At 32.2% G+C, this 26,158-nt stretch overlaps 1 protein-coding gene across 9 annotated transcripts in view; it reads left to right on the top strand.

Annotated features, from left to right (window-relative positions):
- The window catches only part of LOC100117692 (potassium voltage-gated channel subfamily H member 6), a 536,423-nt gene that overhangs the window by 255,807 nt on the left and 254,458 nt on the right, over positions 1-26,158 (top strand). For all 9 annotated transcript variants that reach the window (XM_032602146.1, XM_031932880.1, XM_031932886.2 and 6 more), the window contains one exon: positions 26,024-26,144. In XM_032602146.1, the coding sequence (XP_032458037.1) occupies positions 26,024-26,144 (121 nt within the window). The remainder of the gene's footprint in view (positions 1-26,023; positions 26,145-26,158) is intronic.

The following is a 26,158-nucleotide window of genomic DNA, read 5'->3' as shown; positions in this document are numbered from 1 at the left end:
ATTACTGTCGCTGTGGAAAAATTATTTCGATAAATTATTAAACGTGCACGAAAATAGCGAAGAATTAGGGGACGAAATTCACACTGCTGAACCCCACGAGGAGGAACCGAGCTACCAAGAAGTAGAGGTCGCGATTAAAAAACTAAAAAAAAAAACAAAGCCGCGGGAAATGACTCTATACCAGCTGAGTTACTCAAATATGGGGGCGTCGAGCTCACTTTCAAAATCTATAAACTAGTATGTGCCATCTGGAAAAATGAAACAATACCCGAAAATTGGAAGGAATCTATCATTATACCGATTTTTAAAAAGGGGGATAAGACAGACTGCAATAACTATAGGGGTATTTCACTTTTAGCAACGTGCTACAAAGTTCTGTAAAACGTAATACAAGCTAGACTCACTCCATTCGCGGAAGATATAGTAGGAGATTATCAGTGCGGATTTCGGCGCAACAGATCGACGAGCGATCAAATGTTTACCATAAGACAGTTGTTAGAGAAAAAGTGGGAATTTTGTGAAACCATACACCAACTATTTATAGATTTTAAAAAAGCGTACGACTCTATTAAGCGAAGCAAAATGTATCAAATTCTAGTACTTCTCGGGGTACCAAAAAAACTCGTGAGATTAATTCAAATATGTCTGAACGGAAGCACGGGGAAGGTTCGAGTAGGCGGTAATGTATCAGAACCCTTCTTGATACGCGATGGTTTAAAACAAGGGGATGGGCTCTCTATGGTGCTGTTCAACTTAACGTTAGAGTATGCCGTTAGAAGAATGCAGGTTAGCCAGCTGGGCGCAACGCTTAATGGAACAACGCAGATACTAGGCTACGCAGATGATTTGGATATACTGGGGGATTGTAGGGAAACGGTAGCAAGAAACGCGGAAATCCTCATAAAAGCGGTGGAGTATACAGGGTTAGAAGTGAGTGAATCAAAAACAAAGTACATGATTGTGGATAAGCTAGGCATCTGCAGAGGGGAGGAAGATCTCAGAGTTGGGAATTTTACTTTTGACAAGTTTAGCGAATTCAGGTATCTGGGTACGACCATAAATGATAGAAACGAGATTAATGTCGAAATAAATAAGAGACTCCATTCGGGTAATCCTTGCTTCTACGCCGTGAGTAATTTACTTAAGTCGAGGCTGTTGTCTAAAAACGTTAAAATAAGAGTATACCGGACAATAATACTGCCGGTGGTTCTGTACGGGTGCGAAACGTGGGTTCTCACTAAGCAGGCGGACAACCGTTTTAGGGTATTTGAAAATAAAGTCTTGCGAAAAATATACGGGCCAAAGAAAGATGAGGAAACCGGGGAATGTAGGAGACTACACAATGATGAGTTACACAATCTGTACGCGTCACCAAATATTAACAGAATAATAAAATCGCGCAGATTGGGATGGGCAGGGCACGTAGCGAGAATGGGAGACGACCGTACGGCAGCGCGTGTCATGAAGGGCAGGCCGATGGTAACGCGACCTCTAGGTAGACCTAGACGTAGATGGGAGGACAACGTAAAAGCGGATCTAGTATAAATAGGACGGGTGGGTGTCGATCGGAGAGGTGCATCTTGGGTGGGGTTGACACAAGATAGGGCAGCGTGGAAGGCTTGCGTAGATGAGGCGATGAACTTTCGAGTTCCAAATGCCACGTAAAAAAAAAAAAAAATCAATGAATTTACACTTACAGTATCGGAATTATTTTCTGAACTCGGTACTTCATTTGAATTACTTACAGCTTTGTATCATCCGGACATGTCTGGCATTGAGCCTGCTCGACCAGTTGATGTTACTTTGATCAGATGTTCGGACATAAATCCTTTGGTCTGGTTTCCATACTCCACCAGTTGATCAAATTCTTCATGAGAACATTTAAGCAGATCATTCATCTCGTCCAAATTTCCTTTCATTTCGGCTTCCGCTTTTCTTTCCATTTCTTTCAATCTGCTTTCGAAACTGTCCGCCAAAACTTACATTTTATTTTCAATTTCTGTGGAATTTAAGAAATCATTAGTTTGATTTTTTCAACTAGGCGCATTGTCGTTCCAAGAGTCATTCATAAAGTCTTTATTTATTATAATTTTTGGAGGTTTTATAGTCGTGATATTAGTGATTTTTAGGGTATCTTTCATTAAATCTTTCATTTCTTTCGAGTCTTTAACTTCCTTCAAGAATACATTCACTTTCGGCCTTTTGAAATTAAAGAATCTTTCGTTTTTCGGACCTCCAACTTTCGTGATTTCTGTCCTTTCTTCTTCCTGATCTTTTTTCGAAGTGCAGTACGGAAGAAACATTTCTTCTCCCGCAGCATGAATTTCGGCCAATTCCCTTTCCAGCAGTTTCAACTCCTTTTCTTCAGCCTCGGATTTATCTGCAATTTATTGTACAATTATATAAGCTTATATTTAGAAAGTATTGGACGTACCAAAGTAAGTTTATGCATGTTTTATTATTGCAGATAAATAGACTATATTTATGAGTCAAAACATTGCATTTAAAATCAAAAATGGGAATCGTTCAAATAAAAACGAGCAAGTACTATGGCATCCGAACACAAGATTACCACAATATTTACTCAGACTCATATGGCTTATTGCTCTCTCAACCGAACACAAGTTAATCGAGCAACAGCGAGTGTATGCTGTCAATTTATAGTATTAAACAAGAGATCATATACCGATTTCCCGTTTGAATCCACTCTCAGTGGTGAACCAGATTTTGGTGTCGTCCAGGTGCACCGTCACCTTCTCATTGGGAAAGTATTCCCGGAATCCGAAGTTTTCTTCTTGTATTTTCAAGAATAGGATTAGAGTAGAACGATCTAGAATGAGTGAGGTGCAATTAGTTTATCTGGTTTTCCAGAGAACTTTTCTTTACTGAAATATAACTTTCATTTTAATTTTCGTTCTAATTAAACTTTCAATTCAACAATCCGTTCAAAATTGAACTTCCCTTTCACAAATTAATCTTTCCTTTCAAAATTATACTTTCAAAAATGTTAACTTGCCGTTCAATATAACTTTCAATTTTACTTTCCGTTCCAAGCTAAATTTCATTTTATTTGTTTAAACAATTTTATCGATTTCAATTTAATTATGTAGATATATACACATGTACATGCATAAGTACGACCCTGCATATACAGGTATTCACATATATGCGTCCATATATGTGAGTGGCTGACTCGCAGGACTCGCTGTAAATGCGCAACTACCGATATTATAGGCACATGTACTCGCGAACCAAGTACAAATATACATGTACACATGCGTTCAGCGCGCTTGCCTTCCTTTCGATGGCTTTCCTTCGAGCTAAGCGAGCATAGCTCCCCGCTCTGCGGCGATCCACATATACTCGCAACGCGCCCATATACCTATAGCGCGCGCGGCTTCTCGCGTCGGCCCAATCGATATTTCGTGTATATATGTATACACGGTTGCGCACCACAGCTTAGTCTCGCGCGTTTATTTTCATTCTGTCTCTGTCTGTCTCTCTCTCTCTCTCTCTCTCTCTCTCTCTCTCTCTCTCTCTCTCTCTCTCGCTCGCGCGCGCAGCCTAGCTCAAGCGAGCGCTCGCTCTAGCTTGTCCCGGCCGGCGTTTGACTTTCCAAGAAGAGAGCATGCTTTTCTTCACTTTGTTTCTAACGCGTGATTTTTGTTCTTTCGACGCCATTTTAACACATCAAATCTTTCAACTTTCAATCTTTTCTAGCTAGAATGATTTTACTTTCACGTGATTTTATTCGTTTATAGATTTTCGTCCGATTAGATTTAACGTTTCTTTTGAGTTTTTGTTGCAACAATAGTATCCATAAAACGTTTCACTTCCGATTTTTATCTTTTTCGATTATACTTCCGAAAAAATATTTGTGTTGTTTCTAGGAAAATTGTCGCGTGCAAACAAAGTACTTTCGCGTAAGTTATTTCGCATTCGATTTTTCTTTCTTAAAATTGTTATACACGCACTCCCGAATTAACGAACTTCTTTCAAACGTTCACTCGCGTTTAATACACCTACTAGACGATTTTCCACTTACTTGCTTTCTCAGCAGCTTTCGATCCTTCCTGTGCTCCTTCGCCTCCTGCAGTCACGTTCTACGCTGTGGAAGCTGGCTGGGGCTCCATAACCTGATGAAATATTGGGAATGTGGAGGCAGATCCAGGAGAACTAAACAACACTATAGTCTTTATTCACTTTCGTTTATTTAATATAAAGAGTCGAGTCACTTCCTGTCAAAACTATCTTTCGTCGTATAGGTATATATATATATATATATATATATATACCTATATATATATATATATATATATATATATATATATATATATATATATATATGTATGCGTAGCACCGTTAACTCAGACGGACAGAGAAGAAGTGAGTGCGGCGCACTCTCGCACACGTAGCTCGCGCAGCAGAGGAGTGGGGGCTCACGGACGTGAGCTCGGCAGAGGGCCGCGTCGCGTATGGGGGCGCTACTTTCAACCTCATATCATTAAAAAAAAGCAAAAAAATTTTTTCAAAAATAAAAAATCAGCTATAATATGACCATAAAATGGTTAGAATCATAAAAAAATTTTTCCCGAATTTAGAATCAGAAAACATATATGCATGTGAAAGTTTATTACGATCGTTTGCGTGGTTCCAGAATCATAATGTCCCTAGTGGAAAAAATTCTGTGCCAAACTGTGACAAAACCGTGCCAAAACTGTGCCAATCTGTGTCAAAATCGTAACACAACTGTGCCAAAACATGAATATTTTGGACATTTGCACTTTACACTTTTCACTTTTCGCCGCGAAAAATTAATGCTCTTCGTAGTATGAGAAATACTTATGATAATTTAATAATTTTTGTACTAGCTGACTCTTCGCACGTGAATATTACTATGTACTACTTTGGTGTTTGTAAATATCATCTAGTGTTTAAGCATAAAGCCTCGGAACCACAAGTGTTTTCGTGAAATGTGCTAGTCTTCGCGGCAAGGACGCGAAACGTGCTAGTCTTCGTAGGGAGCGAAGATATTATATTCCCGATTGTGAGAAAACATGAAATACTGTGCACAAATATTACTATAAAAAGAACCCTTTTCTGAGTTGCCAATATACATTTGTAAAAATGTGAAGCATTTTGAAAAATCATGAAAATATGTAAAAATTATGACAGGTTTTAAAAATTAAATTTTATGCCAAAAATAAAGATCCATTGCAATTATGCAAAACGATTGAATTATACTAAGAAATGATTAAGAATAACTTGTCACCAGGTGGCGTTTGGGTTTTATTACTCGCAAGTGGTAAGAATCTGTGATGGTTAGTATATAAGACCATTCATGTTATTGCATAAATAATTCATTATAAAATGCGTGTAATACATGCAATCATGTAACAGTACGTGTTAGATTAGGCAGTACGAATGTGTATTTATAAAGTGATCCGGAAAATACAATAAAAAAGTCCTAAGTAAAAAAAAAAATTAGACATGAATATTAAATATGATTATAAGAGATTAAAAGCAAGATTTACAAATGCAGTAATTAGCATCAAAAATGATAAAAACGACTAATATATATAACGGATTTTTAAAACATTTTATGATAATATATTAATTGTTTTTATACTATTTTAATCGTTGTTGTAATACAAAAATTGTTGTTACAAAATAATAGTTTATAATATATTTGTATGCTGAACTGATACAATACATCCTAATACATAATAAAGCTAAAATTACGTTAGACAAACGACTATCACAAAATCATTACGGTTTTTGAAATCGTTTTTGATCTTCAGATATTGGCAGGATATTTTAAAACATATTTAACATTAAAAATTAGTACAAAACAGATAATTCACCTGTAAAACTACTGCTTTTTTACGACAATCATTTATTTATAATATAGCACATTGGATAATAAGTCAATCAATTAGTAAATTAAAAAAATCGAAATAAGGGTATTCTTATTAGCATCTATATCTAATAATTACGACAGGCTCAACCCTGTCATACGCAGAAAGCAAGTTTTATTCATATTACAATCCAAAATGTATCACGAATTGTTATGGCTTGAAATAAAATATATACTTTGGGTTCAAAATGACCCCCACGATGATGGGATGTCAACTACGAATGAGTACATCAAATATCGATCGAAATTATTGTTAAATATCTGTCATATCTCGTAGATGATGTGCAGGTGCCAGGACGACTCCCAGGACGACGGGACATCGTCTACGGATGAGAGCACCAGATATCGATTGAAGTTATCGTCAAAAATCTGTCATATCTCGTAGACGATGCCCAGGTGCCAGGACGACTTACAGGACGACGGGACATCGTTTACAGATGAGAGCACCAGATCTCGATCAAAATTATCGTCAAATATCTGTCATATTTTTTTACATTAATTAGAAGATATTCATGTTTGTACGTACGTACGTACGTACGCTACTTAGCTAATGTTTACTGTTGATGTTTATAAAAACTAATCATCTAAAAATACAATTTCTGCGATGTATCTATGTGTTGATAGACAAAAATTACAATAATTTAACAAAAATTTATTTTTATAAAATATATTTATTTATTTATTTATCTATTTATTTAGTTTTAAACGGGATGAAGCCCTTTACAATTATAGAATACAGAGATATAATTAAAAAGTTGAAGTCAAAAACTAAATACAAAGTTTTTTAATTTTGACTTAAATTGCGGCAGTGCGGAGGTCTCGGTGACACTCCGTGGAAGATTATTTCACGACCTCCTTAATTAATTAATCGTAGAGAAGAATCCAAATTTGGACGAAGAGGATTCTTCCTGGAGATGTCGATAGCTTCGGAGGGAGTAGGCTCGTTTTATAGGTATTTGGGAACCCTAATAACAAATTTAATTTTAGAATTTTAAAATAATTTGTTCAAACGATTTTGATTATGCAAATTATGTTGATCGATTTGAGAAAATAACCGTTGCCAACTTCATTAACAGTATGCTTTCTCCAAGAAATGTGCTGATTAAAGGAAACGTTTTTCTTCGATAAAATGATTCGAAGCTTCCTTACAAAAATATCAAAAACACATACTCATTATATATATATATATATATATATATATATATATATATATATATATATATATTGTTATAATCGGGTTCAGGTAATAAAAATAACAACACGTTATTTATAGAAAATTACTCTTTAACTCGGACTCTTTATTCGAACGTTAACACAACTGTTCTCAACAGCTGACAGAACCAGACTGAACATAAACAACAACATCCGCGACGTCGTTGATCTCGTTGCTAAGGTCGCTATGCGTGATTCTTGGTGTTCGAATCGCGCAACGTTCAGGCTCGGTCACAACATTGCCCTCTCCTTTTCAGTGTCGTCCCGACTATCATAACCATCCATTCTTCAAGCGGGTTGATCCTCTTACAATCCAATGATGACTTCCAGGAACTGACATCAACATCCTCTACCTTGACCCATCCTAGGCATCAAGTTACCGAGCAATGCTTACAGACGTCATTCCAATCATCACTTAACAGGACTAAGACGGACCCGTCTCTTGAACAATCTACTTCAATCATCCTTCTTATTTTCTCATCATAGGGTCGGTCGAAATCGGTCTTCAGACAAGAGGGGGGAAGTTGACATACCGTGGAACATCACCTCAAGTCCCTGCTCCGGTATTTACCTTCACGCCCACGGGAAAAACCACAGCTCACAAGAACCGTAAGCAGAGCAGTCTTCATTGATGGGTATCTCTCTCAGTGTAAGTCCCTAGACGATTGATGTTGACTATCTTGGATTTATATCTTGGTGAACGACGAATACAATAGACGACGTCATTGATTTTTCTCATAACCTCCCAAGGTCCTTCCCAATTCGACTGTAGTTTTGGTGCTTTTCCTTTAGTTCTACGAGGGTTGAAGAATCAAACTTTTTGTCCTTGGGAATATTCAACGTTGAGAGCTTGTTTGTCGTACCAAGACTTCGTCTTTTCCGATTGTAAGTTAATCCGGTCTCGTGCTATTTTATGGATCTCGCTGAGTTTCCTCCGAAGCCTGTGTACGTAGTCTCCATCTCCTTTAATCTCGACTTCCTGTGGTAGACACCCTCGAATTAAGTCCAAAAGAAGCCTCAGATCAAAATCGGTGTACATCTCAGCTTGAGTAGCTCCGGTCGTCGCATGTTTGGAGGACCTGTAAACTAACAGTAACAGTGAAACCCAGCGATCCCAGTCTTTCTGATTGTCGTGTATGTATTTTGTGAGATAGTGAAGTAGTGTTTGGTATTGTCTTTCTACTTGTCAGTTTGATTGTGGGTGTAATGGTGATGTTCTTGTCTTTTTAATTCCTAACAACTCAGACAAATTTTTAATCCATTTCTAATCGAAATTTGTTCCTTGATCAGTTTTTATTTCTAAAGGTACCCCATACCTACAGACAATCTGATCAACGAAAATCTCAGCAATTGTTTTTGTTCTCATATTAGAGAGAGGAAAAGCTTCAACCCACTTCGAGAAACAGTCTGTTACAACTAACAAGGAAAGGTACCCAACCCGAACTCACCGATTTTGATGATTTTCATATATGTTGTAGAACATAAAAAAATAAGAGACACGTATTTTTTTTATCGGCTAATTTTCACTTTTAAGGGGTAAAAACCTCCCCTAAAGTTAACCCCCAAAAAGCGTTTTTTTTAAATATCTCGGCGTAAAATTAATATTTTTCAATGAAACAAATTGGAGGTTATTTCTTACAAAAAGAGCAAGTATTTCATGGTGATTTGAAGAGTAAGGGTAGCATCCCCTATTTTTTAGGGGTTGAAAACATATATTTTTTGGCATAATTTTATAATAAAAATGTTTAAACCGACTAAAAAAAATTGGAAAAAATGTTTAAACATCCTTAATAACAAAATTTAGTTGACGTCTTTCGGTGTTTTCATAAATATTACCCCTAAGGGGGTAAACCACCCCTAACACAAAATAACTGTAAATATGTAATTCAATACATAATATTTCGTAGAAAGTTTGTATATAGAGGTTTTCGAGGTCGCTGATTACAAAACTGTTATCAGATTTTGAAAATTCAAAATGGCGGATCCAATATGGCGGACGGAAATATCGAAAAAAAATTTTATATAATAAAAAAGTTTTAAACGACTAAAAAATTTGGAAAAAATTTGTAAACATCTATAATAAACAAATTAAGTTTTTCGGTTTTTTCATAGATACTTCCCCTTAGGGGGGTAAACCACCCCTAACACAAAATAACTATAAGTATACTTCAATCCATAATATTTTGTAGAAGGTTTGTATATAGAGGTTTTCGAGGTCGCTGATTACAAATCTGTTATCAGATTTTGAAAATTCAAAATGGCGGATCCAATATGGTGGACGGAAATATCGAAAAAAAATTTTAACTTTCAAAAAAACTTGTTTACAAATGTGTGATCTTTGTAGCCTGTACATGTGAACTAAAGAGCCTTAAACTCTAAACCCCTAAAGAACAAATAGGCTAAATGGTTGTGCATTTTAACCAAACGACTCCAAACCCCTAACCTCCAGACAAGCCGAAGGCCTATGCTTTACCGTAGACACGAGTATAGACATATTACCGATATTTTATTCTATCATTTTGTATGTAAAAAATAACGTCTCGTTTTATGTTTCAATCAACGATTATTTATTTTTCTGCTTTTATAAATTAGCATAATTTCAAAAGTAATTTCATAAATTATAAAGTATTTCATAAATTGCATAATTATATAATTTTATAAATTCAAAAAGTCCACACTTTTTTGCAAATGAAAAAACATAGGTTAATAAAATTAGTTTATCAAACACTTTTGCGTTTTGTAATAAAATTTAATGTTGTCAAACTTGGGAGTTTTTCATTGTTACAATTATTTCGTAAGCCAAACGTTTTTTAGATGAATTCTCGAAGTAATGATTATTGTATCTATAGTAAAATATTTACAGTCTGGAATTCCATAATAATACTATTTGATACGATTTAATGAATTTATCAAAAAATCTAAATTTAATAATAAATATTATTCTAATTATTATTATTATTTTTCATTATCATTGCTATTATCAGTATTACTGTTATTATTGCTATTGCAATTATGCTTATTCTTCTTATTATTATTATTATTATTATATTACTATGATAATTTTTGTTATTGGTAAAAATACATAAAAGAATATTAATACTCGAACTTCATTTGCAATTAAAGAACACGTTGTTATTGAAAGGGAATTTTATATGCATTCATTAGTTTAATGAATGTTATCGTACATTCAATGATAATTCCACAGATAAATGTCTTTCACTCGTAAAAGTTGTTGACAATATGTGCGAATCAGTATGTTCTTTTTTTAGATTGTTTTCATCGAGTGTTTACCTCAGCTGCCTGTGTTATTTTTTAGGCAGTGAGTGAGTTTTGTGGGTATTCTAGTTCGATGCCGGAAAGTACGAATAGTACGTCTTTTTGTTTGTCAGTGGTATCATACAGTTGTAGAACATTTTCTTTAGTGATTTTATATATATTTACATTATTCAATTTCAAAGTGAATAAAAGTTGAATAAAACCAAAAATAGAGTTTTCCGAACATCACAAAGTGGAACGAGAATTCTTCTCCAATGCATAAATTAATGATTTGATTCAATTTACATTCACTCGTTTTATTCTGGTAGAAATGTAGCAGTCGTGCCTTACATGCAAAAACACAGCTTGTATAAATTTTACCGCTTGTTTTCATTTTAGATTGAAAAATGAAAATTAATCCGTTAAACGTTCTAAACTTATTATTAGCATACTTTCAAGCGTTAAACATACCAGATAGTGTCACGAATTATCACGAAACAGAGTTGGCCGAAAAAATAAAAGAAATTTTAATAGATGCAACACATGATTTCAACGATGTAGAAATGATTACTGATGACTCTTTGGATTTTCAAGAAGAGTATAAAGACCATAATGTGGAATTAATTGAAGATGAAGTGCAACATCATTTTCCTGATCCGGATATAGCACCAACAAATCAATGTACAGCAGATAATGAAGAACTAAATTTTGAATACAACAAAAGAGCTGTAGAATTTTGGAGAAGTAGCAAAACGAAGCAAAATTTAAGTCTCAAAACAGTGCAAAACAGATTCAAAAAAGTATCATCTATTAGTCAGCTACGTCGTTGGGCTCATTCAATTAATAAAGGTGGCACGTATAGAGAAAAAGTAGCACAAATTTGTCAGTATACCCTGGATAATTTTCAAGCAGCTCTCGACAGTGGTTCAATTATCCATGATGAAGATATAATTCGATGGGCCTTACAAGCTAAAAAAGAAATTGGTTTTGATGATATTAGATTCAAAGCTTCTAAACATTGGTTACTCAAATTTAAGCAAGCACACCGAATAGTTTCTAGGAAAATAAATAAGTTCATAACAAGAAAAAGACTAGAAAGTAGTGCAGAATTTACGGCTAAAGCTGAAGCATTTATCGATGACGTTAAATCGTGTATACCAAGGATTGGACTCGAAAATTTGTATAATACAGATCAGAGCGGATTTCAGCTAGAAATGCATTCTGGAAGAACATTAGCAGTAGAAGGAGAAAAGCAAGTGCAATGTCTGGTACAGTCAATTTCAGCAACAACGCATAGTTATACTATACAGCCACTAATATCAGCTACTGGACAACTGTTGTCACCGCTATTTCTTGTTTTAAAGGAACGAAGTGGCAAGTTTGGCCCTATTGTAGAACAAAACATATTTAGACCAGAAAACGTGTACGTGGAAGCATCCAAATCTGGAAAATTAACAACAAGTAAGGGAACTAATAACAATTTTTACATTGTAATATCGTTGATCAGTTAATTAGTAAGTCGTTTAATTGCAGATCACTTCAAAATCTGGTTGGAAAAAATATTTTATCCCTATGTAGGCCATCACTCAATACTATTACTTGATTCTTGGAGTGGTCATTGTGACAAAGTTATAGAAGAAACAATGCCACAAAATAAAATTATTAACATAAAAAAATTCCAACTGGAACCACAGGAAAAATACAACCACTTGATGTCTATGGATTCCGTATTTGGAAAAACTTTGTCCGAACATTTTCTGATAATGTAATGTTAATGGATCATGATATGAATTTACATGTGAGAAATAATATAATTAAACTTCAATCATTGGTTCACAACCAACTGTCTTCACCGAGATATATAGATTTGTTTAAATATTCCTGGTATAAAAACGGTTACGTCAATGAAAAACCAGATAAATTTGATAATTCTATAGATTTCAGTTTTGGAAAGTCTTGTGCAACACATTGTGAAATAGAAGGGTGCACAAACATTGCAATTGTACGATGTGGTTGGTGCAAAAAAGCATTGTGCTTTAAACACTTTTATGAGGACTACCATTATTGTAAAAACATCGTAAAATAATATATTTTATGCTCAATACAAAAAATGCACTATGGCAAAAGATAAAAGATTGTAGATTATTATTATACTCTAATATTATAAACAAAAATAAATTATAAATTGAATTTACAATAAAGGAATTTCAATAACATTCTGATAACAATTTCTACGGAAATTGTAAAACTGCTTCACACACAGAATTTTCTTGTTTACAAATTTAGGAATTTGAGGTGGTTTGGTTAAAAAGCACAACCATTTAGCCTATTTGTTCTTTAGGGGTTTAGGGTTTAAGGCTCTTTAGTTCACATGTACAGGCTACAAAGATCACACATTTGTAAACAAGTTTTTTTGAAAGTTAAAATTTTTTTTCGATATTTCCGTCCACCATATTGGATCCGCCATTTTGAATTTTCAAAATCTGATATCAGATTTGCAAAGAGCGATCTCGAAAACCCTTATATACAAACCTTCTACAAAATATTATGGATTGAAGTATACTTATAGTTATTTTGTGTTAGGGGTGGTTTACCCCCTAAAGGGTAGTATCTATGAAAAAATCGAAAAACTTAATTTGTTTATTATAGATGTTTACAAATTTTTTCCAATTTTTTTAGTCGTTTAAAACTTTTTTATTATATAAAATTTTTTTTCGATATTTCCGTCCTATTGGTTCCGCCATTTTGAATTTTCAAAATCTGATAACAGATTTGTAATCAGCGACCTCGAAAACCTCTATATACAAACTTTCTACGAAATATTATGTATTGAATTACATATTTACAGTTATTTTGTGTTAGGGGTGGTTTACCCCCTTAGGGGTAATATTTATGAAAACACCGAAAGACGTCAACTAAATTTTGTTATTCAGGATGTTTAAACATTTTTTCCAATTTTTTTAGTCGGTTTAAACATTTTTATTATAAAATTATGCCAAAAAATATATGTTTTCAACCCCTAAAAAATAGGGGATGCTACTCTTACTCTTCAAATCACCATGAAATACTTGCTCTTTTTGTAAGAAATAACCTCCAATTTGTTTCATTGAAAAATATTAATTTTAAGCCGAGATATTTAAAAAAAACGCTTTTTGGGGGTTAACTTTAGGGGAGGTTTTTACCCCTTAAAAGTGAAAATTAGCCGATAAAAAAAAATACGTGTCTCTTATTTTTTTATGTTCTACAACATATATGAAAATCATCAAAATCGGTGAGTTCGGGTTGGGTACCTTTCCTTGTAAGAGGTATTTATTGCCTAAAGAAGAAAGTGGAAAGGGACCTAAAATATCCATTTGAAGTCGTTCGAATGGAACTCCTGAATTGCAATACAAACTTCACAGGATTTACACCAATTTTCTCATCTCTCTTTCAAGTAGCCCAATAAAATATTTTTCTAATTTTATCTAAAGTTTTGTTTACTCCGAAATGTCCTCCAGATGATGAATCATGTGCTTCTTCTAAAATATCTTTGATTTTATCTATAGGAACAACCAATTGACAAATTTTATGATCTAAATTTGTTGAAACCCATTCTCTATACAAAATTCCATTAATTAACACTAATGAATCCCATTGTGAACAATAGATTTTAGTGAATTCATCCATCGAAGAAATTTCTTGCCATGTTGGTTTTTTCTGTAATTCCTTCGTTTGACAAATAAAAGTAATATCCTCATCTTTAGCTTGAATCTTCTTCCAATCTTCCGATGTATTTTCTTCAAAAATAATATGGCAAATAGTCTCTTCATTGAATTTTTCTTCTACTCTGGAACAATATTTACATGAAAAATCTTCACAAGGGCGTCTTGAAAGTCCATCAGCATTTCCATTTAAATTACCTTTCCTGTAAATAGTTTTGTAGTCATACTGATCTAATTTCCCTAACCAACGAGCTAATTGTCCATCTAGTTCTTTAAACGATAATAACCAAGTCAAAGAGGAATGATCAGTCCTAATGATGAAAGGTTTACCGATAAGGTAATGATGAAAATGTTTTAACGATTCTATAATAGCGAGGAGTTCACGCCGAGTGACGCAATAATTTCTCTCCGGTTTAGAAACAAGTCTACTATAATAACCTATGACTCGTTCGATTACATCTTGCTTCTGAGAAAGAACCGACACAATTCCATGATCAGAAGCATCAGTATCTAAAATAAATTCAGAAGAAAGAGAAGGAAATGCCAAAATTGGAGGTTTTGTAAGAACCTCTTTTAATTTTGAAAAAGCTTTTTGACAATCTTCTCACCATAAGAACGTAGTCGATATTTCAGTTAATTTATACAAAGGTTTTGCTATATCAGCAAATTCTTTAATGAGACGCCTATAATAACCACAGAAATTCACAAAACTCAACACAGCTTTTTTGTTATGAGGAATTGGCCAATTTACAACAGATTGAATTTTCTTTGGATCAGCTGATTTTCCTTTTTCAGAAACAATGTATCCTAAATATTCGACTTGCCTCCTGAAGAAAATACATTTCTTCTTATTTAGACGTAAACCTGCTTCTTGAAAACGAACAAATACCTTTTTTAAATTGGATATCATCTCATTAAATGACTTTCCTAATACCATGACATCATCTAAATAAACTAAACAGAATTTTGAGAGATAATCTCTGAGTAACTTTTCCATCAAACGTTGAAAATTCGCCGGTGCATTGCATAATCCGAATGGCATAACCTTAAATTGCCATAAACCTTTTCCAATTGAGAAAGCCGTGATTTTCCTATCCTCTTCCCAAATCTTGATCTGCCAGTATCCACTCTTTAAGTCCAATGTACAAAACCATGAATATCCTGCAAGTTTATCAAGAGTATCATCAACTCTTGGTAAAGGGTACGAATCTTTAATCGTAATTGCATTAATTTTTTGGAAGTTAATACAAAAACGAATTTTTCCATCCTTCTTCTTCTTGGCAACTACAGGGTGAGCAATACGAACTATCTGATTCTTCAATGAGAATGCATCTCACAAGGAAAGGTACCCAACCCGAACTCACCGATTTTGATGATTTTCATATATGTTGTAGAACATAAAAAAATAAGAGACACGTATTTTTTTTATCGGCTAATTTTCACTTTTAAGGGGTAAAAACCTCCCCTAAAGTTAACCCCCAAAAAGCGTTTTTTTTTAAATATCTCGGCTTAAAATTAATATTTTTCAATGAAACAAATTGGAGGTTATTTCTTACAAAAAGAGCAAGTATTTCATGGTGATTTGAAGAGTAAGAGTAGCATCCCCTATTTTTTAGGGGTTGAAAACATATATTTTTTGGCATAATTTTATAATAAAAATGTTTAAACCGACTAAAAAAAATAGGAAAAAATGTTTAAACATCCTCAATAACAAAATTTAGTTGACGTCTTTCGGTGTTTTCATAAATATTACCCCTAAGGGGGTAAACCACCCCTAACACAAAATAACTGTAAATATGTAATTCAATACATAATATTTCGTAGAAAGTTTGTATATAGAGGTTTTCGAGGTCGCTGATTACAAATCTGTATCAGATTTTGAAAATTCAAAATGGCGGAACCAATAGGACGGAAATATCGAAAAAAAATTTTATATAATAAAAAAGTTTTAAACGACTAAAAAAATTGGAAAAAATTTGTAAACATCTATAATAAACAAATTAAGTTTTTCGATTTTTTCATAGATACTTCCCCTTAGGTGGGTAAACCACCCCTAACACAAAATAACTATAAGTATACTTCAATCCATAATATTTTGTAGAAGGTTTATATAAGGGTTTTCGAGATCGCTCTTTGCAAATCTGATATCAGATTTTGAAAATTCAAAATGACGGAATCAATGTGGTGGACGAAAATGTCGAAAAAAAATTTTAACTTTCATAAAAACTTGTTATAAATGTGTTATCTTTTTAGCCTGTACATGTGAACTAAAGAGCCTTAAACCCTAAACCCCTAAAGAACAAATAGGCTAAATGGTTGTGCTTTTTAACCAAACCACCTCAAATTCCTAAATTTGTAAACAAGAAAATTCTGTGTGTGAAGCAGTTTTATAATTTCCGTAGAAATTGTTATCAGAATGTTATTGAAATTCCTTTATTGTAAATTCAACTTATAATGTATTTTTGTTTATAATATTAGAGTATAATAATAATCTACAATCTTTTATCTTTTGCCATAGTGCATTTTTTGTATTGAGCATAAAATATATTATTACGATGTTTTTACAATAATGGTAGTCCTCATAAAAGTGTTTAAAGCACAATGCTTTTTTGCACCAACCACATCGTACAATTGCAATGTTTGTGCACCCTTCTATTTCACAATGTGTTGCACAAGACTTTCCAAAACTGAAATCTATAGGATTATCAAATTTATCTGGTTTTTCATTGACGTAACCGCTTTTATACCAGGAATATTTAAACAAATCTATATATCTCGGTGAAGACAGTTGGTTGTGAACCAATGATTGAAGTTTAATTATATTATTTCTCACATGTAAATTCATATCATGATCCATTAACATTACATTATCAGAAAATGTTCGGACAAAGTTTTTCCAAATACGGAATCCATAGACATCAAGTGGTTGTATTTTTCCTGTGGTTCCAGTTGGAATTTTTTTATGTTAATAATTTTATTTTGTGGCATTGTTTCTTCTATAACTTTGTCACAATGACCACTCCAAGAATCAAGTAATAGTATTGAGTGATGGCCTACATAGGGATAAAATATTTTTTCCAACCAGATTTTGAAGTGATCTGCAATTAAACGACTTACTAATTAACTGATCAACGATATTACAATGTAAAAATTGTTATTAGTTCCCTTACTTGTTGTTAATTTTCCCGATTTGGATGCTTCCACGTACACGTTTTCTGGTCTAAATATGTTTTGTTCTACAATAGGGCCAAACTTGCCACTTGGTTCCTTTAAAACAAGAAATAGCGGTGACAACAGTTGTCCAGTAGCTGATATTAGTGGCTGTATAGTATAACTATGCGTTGTTGCTGAAATTGACTGTACCAGACATTGCACTTGCTTTTCTCCTTCTACTGCTAATGTTCTTCCAGAATGCATTTCTAGCTAAAATCCGCTCTGATCTGTATTATACAAATTTTCGAGTCCAATCCTTGGTATACACGATTTAACGTCATCGATAAATGCTTCAGCTTTAGCCGTAAGTTCTGCACTACTTTCTAGTCTTTTTCTTGTTATGAACTTATTTATTTTCCTAGAAACTATTCGGTGTGCTTGCTTAAATTTGAGTAACCAATGTTTAGAAGCTTTGAATCTAATATCATCAAAACCAATTTCTTTTTTAGCTTGTAAGGCCCATCGAATTATATCTTCATCATGGATAATTGAACCACTGTCGAGAGCTGCTTGAAAATTATCCAGGGTATACTGACAAATTTGTGCTACTTTTTCTCTATACGTGCCACCTTTATTAATTGAATGAGCCCAACGACGTAGCTGACTAATAGATGATACTTTTTTGAATCTGTTTTGCACTGTTTTGAGACTTAAATTTTGCTTCGTTTTGCTACTTCTCCAAAATTCTACAGCTCTTTTTTTGGATTCAAAATCTAGTTCTTCATTATCTGCTGTACATTGATTTGTTGGTGCTATATCCGGACCAGGAAAATGATGTTGCACTTCATCTTCAATTATTTCCACATTATGGTCTTTATACTCTTCTTGAAAATCCAAAGAGTCATCAGTAATCATTTCTACATCGTTGAAATCATGTGTTGCATCTATTAAAATTTCTTTTATTTTTTCGGCCAACTCTGTTTCGTGATAATTCGTGACACTATCTGGTATGTTTAACGCTTGAAAGTATGCTAATAATAAGTTTAGAACGTTTAACGGATTAATTTTCATTTTTCAATCTAAAATGAAAACAAGCGGTAAAATTTATACAAGCTGTGTTTTTGCATGTAAGGCACGACTGCTACATTTCTACCAGAATAAAACGAGTGAATGTAAATTGAATCAAATCATTAATTTATGTATTGGAGAAGAATTCTCGTTCCACTTTGTGATGTTCGGAAAACTCTAGTTTTGGTTTTATTCAACTTTTATTCACTTTGAAATTGAATAATGTAAATCTATATAAAATCACTAAAGAAAATTTTCTACAACTGTATGATACCACTGACAAACAAAAAGACGTACTATTCGTACTTTCCGGCATCGAACTAGAATACCCACAAAACTCACTCACTGCCTAAAAAATAACACAGGCAGCTGAGGTAAACACTCGATGAAAACAATCTAAAAAAAGAACATACTGATTCGCACATATTGTCAACAACTTTTATGAGTGAAAGACATTTATCTGTGGAATTATCATTGAATGTACGATAACATTCATTAAACTAATGAATGCATATAAAATTCCCTTTCAATAACAACGTGTTCTTTAATTGCAAATGAAGTTCGAGTATTAATATTCTTTTATGTATTTTTACCAATAACAAAAATTATCATAGTAATATAATAATAATAATAATAATAAGAAGAATAAGCATAATTGCAATAGCAATAATAACAGTAATACTGATAATAGCAATGATAATGAAAAATAATAATAATAATTAGAATAATATTTATTATTAAATTTAGATTTTTTGATAAATTCATTAAATCGTATCAAATAGTATTATTACGGAATTCCAGACTGTAAATATTTTACTATAGATACAATAATCATTACTTCGAGAATTCATCTAAAAAACGTTTGGCTTACGAAATAATTGTAACAATGAAAAACTCCCAAGTTTGACAACATTAAATTTTATTACAAAACGCAAAAGAGTTTGATAAACTAATTTTATTAACCTATGTTTTTTCATTTGCAAAAAAGTGTGGACTTTTTGAATTTATAAAATTATATAATTATGCAATTTATGAAATACTTTATAATTTATGAAATTACTTTTGAAATTATGCTAATTTATAAAAGCAGAAAAATAAATAATCTTTGATTGAAACATAAAACGAGACGTTATTTGTTACATACAAAATGATAGAATAAAATATCGGTAATATGTCTATACTCGTGTCTACGGTAAAGCATAGGCCTTCGGCTTGTCTGGAGGTTAGGGGTTTGGAGTCGTTTGGTTAAAATGCACAACCATTTAGCCTATTTGTTCTTTAGGGGTTTAGGGTTTAAGGCTCTTTAGTTCACATGTACAGGCTACAAAGATCACACATTTGTAAACAAGTTTTTTTGAAAGTTAAAATTTTTTTTCGATATTTCCGTCCACCATATTGGATCCGCCATTTTTAATTTTCAAAATCTGATAACAGATTTGTAATCAGCGATCTCGAAAACCTCTATATACATACCTTCTACAAAATATTATGGATTGAAGTATACTTATAGTTATTTTGTGTTAGGGGTGGTTTACCCACCTAAGGGGAAGTATCTATGAAAAAACCGAAAAACTTAATTTGTTTATTATAGATGTTTACAAATTTTTTCCAATTTTTTTAGTCGTTTAAAACTTTTTTATTATATAAAATTTTTTTTCGATATTTCCGTCCGCCATATTGGATCCGCCATTTTGAATTTTCAAAATCTGATAACAGATTTGTAATCAGCGACCTCGAAAACCTCTATATACAAACTTTCTACGAAATATTATATATTGAATTACATATTTACAGTTATTTTGTGTTAGGGGTGGTTTACCCCTTAGGGGTAATATTTATGAAAACACCGAAAGACGTCAACTAAATTTTGTTATTAAGGATGTTTGAACATTTTTTCCAATTTTTTTAGTCGGTTTAAACATTTTTATTATAAAATTATGCCAAAAAATATATGTTTTCAACCCCTAAAAAATAGGGGATGCTACCCTTACTCTTCAAATCACCATGAAATACTTGCTCTTTTTGTAAGAAATAACCTCCAATTTGTTTCATTGAAAAATATTAATTTTAAGCCGAGATATTTAAAAAAAAACGCTTTTTGGGGGTTAACTTTAGGGGAGGTTTTTACCCCTTAAAAGTGAAAATTAGCCGATAAAAAAAATACGTGTCTCTTATTTTTTTATGTTCTACAACATATATGAAAATCATCAAAATCGGTGAGTTCGGGTTGGGTACCTTTCCTTGTCAGTAATACATTCATCTAATTCCTTAATTTGATGAATAGGGGGTCTTCGAATAGGTTGTTTAATTGGTTGATTATGGAGTAATTGAATTCTGTGTTCAACCAAATTACATTTTCCAGTAACGTCATCGTCTTGAAAAATTTCTTCAAATTCGTGTAGAAGATCCGCAAACTCCCGACGTTGATCTTGATCCAAGTTCTCTGAGTTCTTGTCAAAAATTTCTTGTAATGAGTCTGGTACAACCTTACTAGAATCGACTATTCTTGAAATTTGTTTATTAATGATTGAACTTGGAGTATTTAAAATAATTTTAGTAATTAAATCTATAATATCAGTTGCATCAAGAAAATCACTTCCAAGTATACAATCATCAATAATATTTCCGACAAAAACATCTAAATTAGCTACATAATCACCCAATTTTAACGACGCTGAAATTAAAAATTCAACTGGTACCTTTTCTCCAGTTGGATACTTAAGTGTTGTAAAATTAATAGGGATTCTCATATCTTTTGAATCAACAAATTTTTGATTTATAATAGTCACATCAGAACCAGAATCTACTTTAAAAATACAAGCTTTGTCATTAATTAAACCATCAAAATAAAATTTATTAGAGTTCCTTACCAGATCGAAGATACATAAAATAATCACTCAAAAAAAAAAAACACTAGCATGATGGACGAGCACCCAAAATGTTATAATCGGGTTCGAGTAATAAAAATAACAACACGTTATTTATAGAAAATTACTCTTTAACTCGGACTCTTTATTCGAACGTAAACACAACTGTTATCAACAGCTGACAGAACCAGACTGAACATAAACAACAACATCCGCGACGTCGTTAATCTCGTTGCTAAGGTCGCTATGCGCGATTCTGTTCGAATCGCGCAACGTTCAGGCTCGATCACAACAATATATATATATATATATATATATATATATATATATATATATATATATATATATATATATATATATATATATATATATATATATATATATATATATATATTGTTGTGTCCGCTGAATGTGGTGCAATTATTGTTTCAGATTCAGATTTGCCAGGAAATTACGATCTTTGTATATACCCTAAAGAATTACCAGAAAATCATCCACAAAATACATATTTGAATAAATTGTCGCAATTCGTCGATTCCATGGTTTTTTTAATAATTTTTCCGCTAGGTGATTTGGGATAGAGTACTAATTACTTTAAAAATCATCGTGCACGTGTTAAAGAAAATCTTACACTTTTGCAATATTATTCATATAGACTTGCCTATAGAACTGATGAAAAAATTTTTTGACCTTTGTTGTATGCAGGAAGACTAACACATCAATTTTTCATACATAGTTATGCAATGATAGAAAATAATCGCTTAAACTTTTTAAAAATAGCCTAAAACAATTAAGGATAGAATTTTATCAAGGTTTATTAGATACAGTCGTCAATAGTGCTTCAAATATTTCTAATAATTTTGAAAAAAAAAGAAAAATTGGAAATCTCTATATACTACCATCAGCATACATCGGAGGTCCTAGATATATGCAACAACATTATCAGGATGCAATGGCTATAATAAGAAAATGTAGTAGACCAGATTTATTCATAACCGTAACGTGCAATCTAAAATGGAAAGAATTGAAATTTTCAAAAAATTTCCAAAAATAACAAATCGAAATGATATACTAAATATCACTGTTAGACTATTTCACACAAAATTACAAGCAATTATGAATGATATAATGAAAACAAATTTGGTAAAGTATTAGCTTATGTTTATACAATTGAATTTCAAAAACGAGGTTTACCATATACACATATTTTAATAATGTTACATCCTGACAACAAATTAATAACCTAAGAACAAATTGATAAATTTATCCGCTAAAATAATTTTAAATAATGAAAAAGTTAAGAAATTAATTATTTATTATTTAAACATATGCTTCATGGACCTCATGATGAAATAAGTCCGTGTCTTAAGAATCTTAAGCATGAATGCAATAAAGAATTTCCAAAACCTTTTGCTAATGTAACAATAATAAAACAAGATGGTTATCCTCACTATAAAAGAACAGACAGTAGTTCCGAAAATCATATTTATAGAACTAAAAATAAGGAAGAAATTCCATTTAATAATTCAATGGTTGTACCATATAATATATTTTTGTTAATGAAATACAAATGCCACATAAATGTTGAATTCTGTGCATCTATTCAGAGCATAAAATATATCTATAAGTATAGTCACAAAGGTAGTGATAGAGCATTTGTTAAAATTCAAAAATGTCAAAATGATAATTGTAATTAAAACTTAACGAATTAAAAATTATCTCGATGGTAGATATCTTAGTCCAATGGAAGCAGCTTGGCGATTTAAAAATTTCCGATTTGTAATAGAAGTCATAAAGTTGAAAATATGCCTATACATGAAAAACACAAAAATTATAAGATATTTGAAATGAGTAAAAGTGCAATAAACAGTTGGCAAACGCCATTAACAGCTTGGTTTGAATTAAATAAAATTGATAATTTTGCAAAATCTTTAAAGTACGTAAATATTCCAGAATATTATATATTTAATATGACAAAAAAAAATATGGCGATAGAGAAAAAATGTAAAGAAATATATTACAATTAGTAGATTAAATATATTTTCACCTAACGATCACGAAAGATTTTGTTTAAAATTAATATTAAATAAAATAAAAGGTGCAACCTTATTTGGAGCTTTAAAAACACACGAAAACATAAATTACAGTACATATTAAGACACTATTGCAATGGGTTTATTAGAACATGATTCTCAAATTATGGATATTTTCGAAGAAGCAAGCACTGTTATGTTACTAATTCAGTTAAGACAGTTTTATGCATGGTTTTTACTTTCAGAAAATATTCAAGGTGAGGATATATGCAATAAATGCAAAAATAGTTTTACAGGAGATTTTACTGAAAACAATGAAAATCTTGCACTTTCACATGTTAATAAAATATTTGGAACAGACGATGAATCGTGTGAATTATTTGATTGGCCTATGCCAAACAAAATCGATTTCCATAACATTGATAACAGTGAAGAAATCGTATATTGCCAATTTATGTTTGAAAAAATGTATGTTCAATTAAATGATGATCAAAGAAATATTTTCAAAATTTTATGCGAACAAACTCATAAGATGTATTTTATAGATGGTCCTGGTGGTTCTGGAAAAACATTTTTATATAAAACATTAATTTATTATTTTATTTCTCAAAACAAAAGAATTTTATTTATGCATGGACTGATATAGCTTCGATATTACTTCCAAAGGAAATGTCAAGTCATAGAACTTTTTGTTTACCTTTAGATTTAACCAATATCCAAGTCTCATTTTTACAATTTGAATCTGACAAAGAAAAATTACGAAACGCGGATTTAAATATTTTGGATGAAGCTTCTATGATTCCAAAAAAAGCTTTAGAAATAGTTGACAAAACATTACATGATCTCTGTTATATCGAAATTTCTTTCTGAAATAAATTAATAGTATTAGGGGGGGGGGTGGATTTTCGACAAACTCTCCCTGTTTTAAAGAATAGTAATAAAAGTACTATTATAGCAAACTGTAAAATCTGGCTGGCGGTCAATAAATTATCACTGAATGTAGATAAAACACTCTGCATGACATTCGGAAGCTATTGTAATAGTGTAGTGAAGTTAAAATCCAGGATAGGATGTTGACTAGAGCAGAGAGCTGTAAATACTTAAGATTGTTTTTGATTATAATTTAAAGTGGAATAAACATATTCAATACATAATTAAAAAACCGAAGTACTTAGTACATATTTTTTATAAGCTAGCAAACATCATGTTGACGATAACATTACGAATAATATATTATCCTTTTTTCCATAGCATGATAAGCTATGGAATCTTAGCCTGGGGTGGAGTGTATACAAATAATCAAGATCTGGTACAAAAATTACAAAATAAAATATTGAAGTTGATTAATAGAAATAGTTTTAACGTACATGCGCTGTTGAAAATATCTGGCTGGATATCCATGTGGATTATCCACGTGGATATCTACATGGATTGACATGGATTCCACGTGGATTCCACATAGATTCCACATGGATATCTACGTGGATAATCCAAATGGATATCTAGCTGGATAATTTAGAAAAAAGTACCATAAAAAATTCTTTAAATAATACTTATTTTCTATTTGGTGACCATTAATAGAAGTACCATTAAGATGATAACACCAAAAGGGGAGTGTGAGTTCTAAAATCTGTATTATTTCATTAATAAAATTTAAATGAAATTATTAAAATATGAAAATTCTAGAGCTCACAATCCCAGTTTTGGTATTAATATCTCAATGGTACTTCCATTAATGCTCATCAAATATAAAAAAGTATTATTCAAAGAATTTTTGATACTACTTTTTTTATTCCACATGGATATCCAGCCAGATATTTCCAACAGTGTGACAAGCCCTCTAAACCCAGAACAACTTTTTATCTTCGAGGCAATAAGGCTACATTATAATGACCTCAAAACACAGTTCCTTAGTTCTACAAGTTGTAGCTGGTGTTTAGAAACGCGCACAGAGGAAAACACAAATCAAGAAGGTTTTAAGTGTTTTTATTGCACAAAATTATCTGACGACACATCTGCAGTCTTCGAGAGTTCGCAAAAATCTGCTCGTTACATTTTCACGCGCTCACTCAATTGTTTAATCCAAACATTTTTTTCTTGTAATTTTTTGCACGATAATCGTGTCGCCTTACCGAAGGAGGAAAGCGGCCCCGGACGATCCTTAACGAACGCTGTGCACGCAGCCTACGAAATGGTATCAACTATCGCCATTCGTTCGGAACACTTGATCTTTTTAAATAAACGAATAGACATACTAAACAATTAAGTGAATACAATATTTATTAACATTGAAACGGTAACACAAGTGTTACAGGGAAAAAAGTTGAATTATACTTAAAAGTTATAAAAGAGTTAGTGATGGGGTTCGCGACTAACATTGATCAGACCGTTTCAACCTATTAAAAAAAAAAGAAGTCTACAACACACCTATTTCAGTATTCACTTACTTCAGTATTAACGGCTGTCCCATATTTTTATTCCTATTACTTTTTCTATGTTATTACACTAATACTTATAGTGTAAAAACCTTAAGATTTTACGAGAACTCTGACTTATTTATTCTTTTCTTGAATCTACGTTCATACGATAACCTGTTGAAGTGTTTTAAGGTCCAAGACGGCGGAGAAAGAGATATGCGTTTCCTGTTTACGTGTATTTGTGCTAGACACTAGCCACAAACGCAATAATGGTAAATTTAAGATAACTGTAGAGAACCATGATATTGAGAAAACTATTGTTAACTTTTTAAACATGTTTTATCATTTATCAAGAAATCTGGGACAGTATTTCATTTTCCAACATTTTTTTTTGTTTCAGAGCCGTTATATAACTGCATTATATTTCACTTTTAGTAGCCTAACCTCAGTTGGTTTTGGTAATGTTGCTCCAAATACTGATGCGGAAAAGATATTTACAATCATTGTAATGCTTATAGGATGTAAGTTATCGTTC

The sequence above is a fragment of the Nasonia vitripennis genome (genome assembly GCF_009193385.2).
Source record: "Nasonia vitripennis strain AsymCx chromosome 5 unlocalized genomic scaffold, Nvit_psr_1.1 chr5_random0003, whole genome shotgun sequence".
NCBI lineage: Eukaryota > Metazoa > Arthropoda > Insecta > Hymenoptera > Pteromalidae > Nasonia > Nasonia vitripennis.
Note: the sequence above shows the minus strand (reverse complement) of the source record. Positions and strands in the feature narration are given on the sequence as shown.